The sequence below is a fragment of the Sinocyclocheilus rhinocerous genome, unplaced genomic scaffold (genome assembly GCF_001515625.1).
Source record: "Sinocyclocheilus rhinocerous isolate Xijiao unplaced genomic scaffold, SAMN03320098_v1.1 scaffold1965, whole genome shotgun sequence".
Taxonomy (NCBI): Eukaryota; Metazoa; Chordata; class Actinopteri; order Cypriniformes; family Cyprinidae; genus Sinocyclocheilus; species Sinocyclocheilus rhinocerous.
The window spans coordinates 1,041,367-1,050,054 of record NW_015625577.1 but is presented as its reverse complement, the minus strand read 5'-3'; the positions used below and the strand labels follow the sequence as shown (position 1 = coordinate 1,050,054).

General features: G+C 36.0%; 1 protein-coding gene across 5 annotated transcripts in view; it reads right to left on the bottom strand.

The window, feature by feature from the left end:
• Nucleotides 1-1,159: 1,159 nt before the first annotated feature.
• Nucleotides 1,160-8,688, bottom strand: part of etv1 (ETS variant transcription factor 1) — an 18,917-nt gene continuing 11,388 nt past the window's right edge. For 4 of the 5 annotated variants that reach the window (XM_016568180.1, XM_016568173.1, XM_016568154.1 and 1 more), the window contains 7 exons: nucleotides 7,792-7,980; nucleotides 7,407-7,663; nucleotides 4,846-4,914; nucleotides 4,648-4,716; nucleotides 4,195-4,364; nucleotides 2,965-3,066; nucleotides 1,160-1,689 (listed from right to left, as the gene is read on the bottom strand). In XM_016568180.1, the coding sequence (XP_016423666.1) occupies nucleotides 1,468-1,689; nucleotides 2,965-3,066; nucleotides 4,195-4,364; nucleotides 4,648-4,716; nucleotides 4,846-4,914; nucleotides 7,407-7,663; nucleotides 7,792-7,980 (1,078 nt within the window). In that variant the 3' untranslated portion in view covers nucleotides 1,160-1,467. The remainder of the gene's footprint in view (nucleotides 1,690-2,964; nucleotides 3,067-4,194; nucleotides 4,365-4,647; nucleotides 4,717-4,845; nucleotides 4,915-7,406; nucleotides 7,664-7,791; nucleotides 7,981-8,688) is intronic. The other variant, XM_016568164.1, reaches the window with a different exon arrangement.

Below are 8,688 nucleotides of genomic sequence, written 5' to 3'. Positions count from 1 at the left end.
GTTACAAAAAAAAAAAAGATGAATTGGACAACCATTTCAAATAATAACTTCTATTTTTATCAGTTTTATTGTGGATTTGGAACCTGAATGAAATCATTAACTATAGGGAACAACACTGCTTATTTGCTTGGCTGTTTTTGTGATTGAAATATGAGTCCAAGATTGACAAAAATCACATTGTGCATACAAAAAAACAACTCAATTGTATTTCAACACTATTTTATTACAGAAGTGTAGCTATTGCCATTCCCTTCGCAATTGTGTATATATTTTTTACATTCAATAAACACTGACGTTTTTTTTTTTTCAATGTAAAAAAAAAATGATGAATGTACTGCAGAGCATAGCTGCCTTCTGATCATATGTGACTAGATTTACACGAAAAGCAGCATTGAGGTGCATTAACCTGAATATACATGTTTTATATTTTCAATAATGGCATGGGGAGCGAGTAATGGACCAACATCCACTTTTTTCCTAATAAAAAAGCAATTTGTCACTCTAATAGTAGAAATGTAGCTTTAAAAGAATGATGTCATAGACACACGTGAAGCCTGTCTGAAGATAACTATTTGATAGCTATAGGCGATTTTGATCAAAAAGTCATATTCAGTGAAATACGGTGTTAATTATACTGTATTGTTACTTAAGTATACAGATGTTCATTTAACTAGATTTCGAAAAGCAGTATTTGAAACACTGTGTACTGTAGTATTACAAAATCATGCTGTCATGGGATTTTTTTTTTTTGTCTTTAACTCATTAAAAAAAAATCTGTTGTTCATTGAGAAAATTACCTGCATCTTCCCTCCTCTAAGACATTATATTCATGGGAGAATATATTTATACAGGTATAACTTGAATATTAGTGTTTCACAAATAACATATGAAATAGTTGTTTGTTGTAACTGTGCTAGTAATTAATCATTGTATGGGTCCTGAATGTGCTAGAAAGGATGTATAAGGGCCATTTACTCAGTCCAGATATGTGCTCACTTTGAGATGGAGAGTTTTAAGGATTTTATTTCCATAGTAATACACTGTATTATTTACTCAGTTTGACACCAAGGGAGAGAAAACAACTGCTGTGAAAATGTGCGAGAATAACAAAGCGCTCCACAAACAATCCAACAGTTTCAATGGTAAAAGAGGTTGGGAGTTTTCCACTCACGTGCTCCAGACTCTAACCTGTCTAAATAGTTCAAAACATCTGTCCGAAGAGAGGCCATTTGCCCTCAAGAGTCTTTCGCTGTGAGAAAACGGCATGCTGAAACACCCCATCCCCTTCAATAGCAACAAAAAACACCAAAGGAGCATCTAACGTAACTACACCAGTACGTTTGTAGGTTTACACACTGCCATCATCTTCTGTCCATAAAGTGCTCTCTTTTGTCCTGGGGAATGACTAAAGGAAATGAGGGATAAGTCTGAAAGTTTGTTTTGTTTTCGAACGGCCGGTAGCAGTTTTCAGTAGACGTAGCCCTCGTTGTACGGGTGCGGATTGCAGTAACCGCCCTCTTGAATGTACGCCATGTTCTCATCGAAGTGTGACAACGGCACGGTGTCTTCCTCGTTGATCTGCCGCTCCAGGTCGGTCTTCAGCACCGGACGCTGATTGTCAGGGAAGGCCATGGAGAACAAAGCCTCGGGGTCGCAGACAAACTTATACACGTATCTTTCGCCTGCCACCTTTGAGTCAAGAAACCAGAATATTACTATACATTTCAACAGTGCAAGGACAATGTTTTGTTTTATGACTTGCATTCAAAGAGTTTTTGGGAAGTTGACAAATAACATGTCTTTAAACTTTTTTACGTGCTTTTTTACGTGATTTCCTCTGAGTGTAAACAAGGCGCAGTGCATGCGTGTTTACGTCAGCAGCACCACACGCATGTGTTGTTTACGTGCAGATCAAAGCACATGCATCATGATACTATCCAAAATGGACGCGGAGGAGAAGAATTGTTGTATAAAGTTATTATTTTTGTTTTCTTTGCACACAAAAAGTATTCTCGTAGCTTTGTAAAATTACGGTTGAACCACTGATGTCACATGAACAATTTTAACGATGTCCTTAATACATTTCTGAGCCTTGATCGTGGTAGTACCCTTGTTGTCTATGGAGGGTCAGAGAGCTCTCGGAGTTCATCAAAATTATCTTAATTTGTGTTCCGAAGATGAACAAAGGTCTTATGGGTTTGGAACGTCATGAGGGTGAGTAATTAATGACAGAATTTTCATTTTTGGGTGAACTATGCCTTATAAGCCACACACATATTGTATATATAACTTATGGTTATATATATATAACTTTATTTTTTTGGATGGACATGACTGGCGCTTTTGAACACACAAATAAAGAGATATGAGGTCATAAAAATGACACGTATAACAATTACACAAAAATTTGAAAAAAAAAAAATTCAATTGCTTTAGAACAATAACATGTCAAAAAACAAGAATTGTCACTACATTCAAGTCCAAATTTGGATGTTTTATTGTTCACCATGAATGACCATTTTTGCTTAAAATATCCTAAAAGTTATCATTACAGTAAAAAAAAAGGTAAAATTTTTAAAAATGTCTTTAAAAAGCCTCACCGATTCTTCATTTATTTTATATAAAAAAGTAAAAACAGTAATATTTCTAAATATTATTGCAATTTAAAATTGTTTTATATATTTATAAAACCAATTAAAAATTTAAATCAGCATTTATTTGAAATATAAATCTTTTGTAACATTATAAATGTCCTTACTGGCATTCTTTTGAACAATAGTGCATTCAGACTTTAGCATTGCAGCTGAGCATTACATTTTCCTATTAGCATATGAGCTTTAAAACTTAGCATTATTAAAAAGTAACTTATTATGAAAAGAGTCAATATATGCAAAAAGGACAGTATTTTGAAAGTATAAAAACTAGTTGTGATGTGTTTCATGGTGTATCAGAAGCCTGTATTACCTTTTGCATGATGCCTTTCTCATAGTAATAGCGCAACGATCTGCTAAGTTTGTCATAGTTCATGGCAGGCCGATTCTTTTGAATTCCCCAACGTCGCGCCACCTTTGAAGCAAAGGGAATACGTTGTTACAAATGAAGGTACTGCAAAAATATAGAAGTTTCTCTCAAACATTACACAAAGATAAGACCTAACACCCACTAAACTAGTTCACACAAGGGCCCTCCTCAAAAACAAAGCACTGACGGGTCTATAGCTAAACCCTGTCAGGGGTGAAATACAAGTCGGCGTCCTCTCATTGGCCACAGCCATGTACTCATACCTCTAGTCAGAGATGTGTTCATTAGGAACAGCAGATTGTGGCAGATGTTCTTGCACCTGTCCGCACGACCACCCACCTGTGCCCCCCTCCTTTTCAAATCTCCCTCCCACCTCTCTCCCAGAGCCCGGCGCTGTGGGCCTTTTTCACTCTACTGCGGCTCATTCACGCCTTGCACCCGCCCAGACAATCCCAACGGCCCACAGTCACCTGATGGCATGAATGATTCCAAACACATCGGACTTTTTGGAGAGTCGACATGTTGAAATACTTTATTTTTTTGGATGGACATGACTGGCGCTTTTGAACACAAATAAAGAGACTCTCTAGGAATCAAAACTTGCATATAGCGTGGAGATATTTTAAATGTAGTAAAGATAATCAGATAATGATGTAATTAAGCAATATATCATGTCCTAAAATTATTGTAACCCTATAAAGCCAACTGTATCATATTTGATGCACAAAATTTAAAAGCCTTTAAATTATCGGCATGATTCAAACTTTGCTGAAAAGCAACTGTAGCATATTTTTGCTCAGTTTGGGCCTCTGAATAAAACTGAGGTGTTTTATTTTTCCCCAAATATGAGCTCCATATTCTCCTATATCTTAATATATGAACCATAAAAGCCTGAAGTATCAAATATGATACTCAGCAAAAAAACCTGTGCATTAAAAAAATATATAGGCTCAATAAACTGTTCCATTAAAAAAAAAAAAAAAGATTTTTTTCAGTTATTTTTTTCATGTCAGGTTTTATAGGGGGGTTACATTTTTAGAAAAAAATACTTATTTTAGTTCCTTTAAATTATTAATGTCCTAAAACAATTTTTATTAAATCCCACAAACACAATGCACACCACATACAGATCAAATCTTGGTTGAAAAATGTACTATTGAGGCTAGTTAGTACCTCCTCGGGCTCAATGAGTTTAAACTCCATGCCCCGGCCTGTCCACGCAATGAAGTGTGAGTTTGAGGGGTCATCCAATAGGGCCACCAAAAACTGCCAGAGCTGCAGCGAGCCTCGTCTCTGATAGGTCGGGCCTTCACGGTACAGCCCCGCCTCCTGCTTTATATCACCTGTGGGAGGAAAAATGACAAAATACGTTAGCTCACATAGCCAATCCTATAACGCCTATGGGCTAGACATCATCATGGTGAAACTGGGCGTAAAAAATAATACAATAAAAAGTAAAGTAATGGCACAGCCCTCAATGGATAAAGTTGTCATTTTATATGTTACATGTCGGGAGGCTCATACAGTATTCAAGACTATAGATGAATGTACAGTAAAGAGTCAACATTATTTAATAAATAATATTTAACTCAGCGCATAAATATAAGTAAATAAATAAATACATACTTTCAACCTTCTCTGGTACCACGCAAGTGTCATCATAGAAGTGCCTTGCAACTTTGTCGAACATGCATCCTATTGAATAAAGACATTGAGACATTGTTATAATCTGACTTTTTACATCAAATAAAACTTCAAATTAGACATTTTAAATAATAAAATAGCCATATAAGATCAAATATATTATACTGCGTGGATAGTTACCCTCTGTTCTGTTATTGTGGGCCAGATATCCTTCTTGTCTAAGATATACAGAGTGACAGCTAGGCACTTCTGAAAAAGGAAAACGAAACAAAAAAAGCATTTTAAAAAGCGGGAAAAAATTATGCATGGGTTCAGCTAAAAACGAAAACTTATATTTATTTATTTATGCATTTATTTATTTGCTTACTATTATTTTCCATTTTAAGACAATGAAAAAAAAATCCCCAGGACAACATCCCATTTTATATTCAAAAGAGTAGGTTAAAACATTATGGACAACAGATTTGTGAGGATTAACCGCAGTGGACGCCTTGTGCTCCGCGTCAGTCGTGTTGTTTGTTGGAGCTGTGATTCAATCAAAGCAAAGCAAGACAGCTTAAGTGAATGCTCCATAAAACATCTAACCCTGTTCATTTGGACCTATAAAGATCTCTCAGGGTTTCATTCAAGTAATGGGCCTGTCGAGGAAATTACCGCTGATTAAATTAGCAGCTGACTGCCCAGTCCTTACACAGCTCACAACAAACAAACTCCTTTATGAGGCAGAATAAATTCTTCTAAATGGCTGGGAGGGGATGAAAAACATGTCGATGATCTCCTCCACTGATGTAAAGAACCAATGCAGACAAATCACTCGCACTCACAAAGCTCTCATCACTTCATTTGTTAGCTTTTAGTGTGTCTAATTTTATAGATAATAATTGGACAATATGTTATAGATAATAATATCGACATACAATGTAAAAGTTAATGCGTACTGTATGTACCTGCAAAAATATCTTTAATTTTTTAACAATTATTTAGGAACTGTCAGAGTATCTGTTGTAAATATTAATTTTAAAATAATAATAATAAAAAATTGTAATTAAAAAAATAGTTTTATGAACTAAATGTAAGAATAACTTTTATATTGTTAGTAATATTTCAAGATGAACACATACTGGACTAAAGCATACTGTATAATATAAAGTTTAACATAAACTAATGGTCTGTTGTAAATGTTAATTTCAGAATAATAATAAAACATATTTCGTTTAAAAATATAATAAATTAGATTATGTTGCTTTGACTTTAAAGGGGTCATATGATGTTGCTAAAAAGAACATTATTTTGTGTATTTGGTGTAATGAAATGTGTTTATGCGGTTTAAGGCTCAAAAAACACATTATTTTCCACATACTGTACATTATTGTTTCTCCTCTATGCCCCGCCTTTCTGAAACGCGTCGATTTTTACAAAGCTCATCGGTCTGAAAAAGCGAGGTGTGCTCTGATTGGCCAGCTATCCAGTGCGTTGTGATTGGCCGAATTCCTCAAACGTGTGACGGAAATGTTACGTCCCTTACCATATTGTAATTCCTGCAGCAACCACATGTGACGACCCCGGGCTGGACTCCGCTTCGTCCACGGTGAAAGCCGATCCGGCAACAACAATACTACAGCGAGAATATAAGTTACGCCTTCTTTCTTTGCGTGAACGTTTGGGCGGCGTTATGCAAATCTTCTCACATCGTGACGTAGACATGTGGGGTGTGTTAGAACGAGCCGTTTTAGGTAGGCGTGGCTGACTCTTAACTTTTATAAAGAATATCTCTTTGGATTTGAGACTTTAGTCTTTGCAACTTTACAGATCTTCTTTATGCACCAAGAGCTTGTAACACTCCAAAGAGAAAGGAAAAATTGAAATCGCATCATATGACCCCTTTAAGTAAACAGAAAAGGCCCCAGTATTACTGCTATTATCCTCAGGTTATATTTTACAGATTCACATAATCAACAGGAAACCGCTGAGAAGCAGTGCTGCCTTCTTTCCTGACAGGCGGCTGCTTACACCTCCATTTTTTTATGAATGAAAACCAAAAGCCTCTTCATTCATGCCAGAGCTGGGCCGAAAGCCTGGGGGCCCCTGGGGGAGAGGGCCTTTCCAGCCAGGCCCTCAGGAAATGAGATCAGGCCCAAATTTCCTAATAACACGCTAATTCTATCAATCTCCCTGTCCCTAATAAAGTTGCTATCTGGCTGTATGAGTACCCAAAAGAAAACAAAAGAAAAATGATCTTCAAACTGTATCCTGTTAGTTTAGTGAAGTACATACTGTCTCCATATCCTTATAAATCTTGCTTTATTTTTTATTTTTTTAAATGTATTTATTAAGAATTTATTTATTAAAAATGTCCCCTATTTATTCTATTCTATTCTATTTGTTTATTTTTCTGTTTAATTATTTAAACTTTAGGGTCTTTTCATGTTTTTGAAGCACATGTTTTTTTTTTGCACAAAATACAGTAATATTGTGAAATATTTTTATAATTGAAACGGTTTTCTATTGTAATATATTTTTAAAAAGCTGAATCTTCAGCATCATTACTCCAGTCTTCAGTGTCACATGATCCTTTAGAAATAATTCTAATATGCTGACTTGGAGCTCAATAAACATTTCTTTTTATTATCAGTGTTGAAAACAGTTGCGTGACCTAACATTTTGTAGAAATGTTACAAATCGAGCAATATACTGCTCTGTCAGTATTAGCAGACTTGTAAACGTATTGAAACGAAACTCACCTGAGTCGTAGGTGAAGTCGCGAGGCTCTTGTTTGATCATCATGGAGTGCGGGTACGTCTGGGGGAGCGGCGCCCCCACCATGGCCGGATGTTCGAAGAGGGGGTCTCCGTACTCCTGCTTGAACCCCTGAGGAGGGAAGGGGATGCTGGGTTCCGACATCTGTCTGTGATACATGGGCCGTCCGTCCCGCGACATCGAATGAGAGGGGAACGAATGACACGGCTCCGACAACTGCCGCCGAAATCTGAACAAAACACTGAATAGAATAAGTATCAGGCATGATAACTATCTATCTATCTATCTATCTATCTATCTATCTATTTGTCTGTCTGTCTGTCTGTGTCTCTGTCTGTCTGTCTGAAGTGTTTTGGTAATTGGCAGTACCTGTGGTCCATGGGGTAAGCGCTGTCAGGGAGGGGCTGTGGGGGTGCGAGGTGAGGGTACGTCCTGTCTGGTTTCGGGGTGGGGGCGGCAGTGGGAGACACATGCTGGCCAGGGGACACGGGCGTGCTGCAGGGGGTAGACACTGGGCTGGAGGCCTTCATTCCCGAGGGATGCTTCTGCTTGTAGGCACTGGAGACACCAGGGAACAAGAGCAGTTTAAGTTAGTCTTTCCTGAGGGCCTTTCACGCTACTGAGATTATTATGAGACTGTGCTCGACTTTATTGCTGGAAAATTAAAAAAAAAACAAAAACAAACATAAACGCTAAAACTTTTTGTCTGCAGCATACTTTATAAAGCATGCTAAACTGGTATTTCAAAAATGGCTGGAAATTATTTTTTAAATATATTTTTATATCTTTTGAATTACATGTTTTTAAAGAGGAAAATTGATTAAAAATGTTAAAAAATTATACTAATAAAAATAAAAAATAATAAAAATATGTATAACAGCAGATTTTATTTATCTGTTATCATTGTGAAAAAAAATCATAAGACTAAAGCTATTACAATTATAATTTATACAATAATAGCAACAATAAAAAATTATAATTAAAATAAATATATAATATTTACTAAAATATAATTTTAATTTATTGCTTAAAAGTTTGGGGTCAGTCTCTTATGTTAACCAAGTCTGCATTTAATACAGTAAATGCAGTAATATTTTTAAATACTATTACAATTTAAAATAACTGTTTTCTATTTTAATATATTTCAAAATGTAGTTTATTCCTGTGACGCAAAGCTGAATTTTAAGCATCATTACTCCAGTCTGCAGTGTCACGTGATTCTTCAGAAATCATTCTAATATGCTGATTTGCTGCTCAAGAAACATT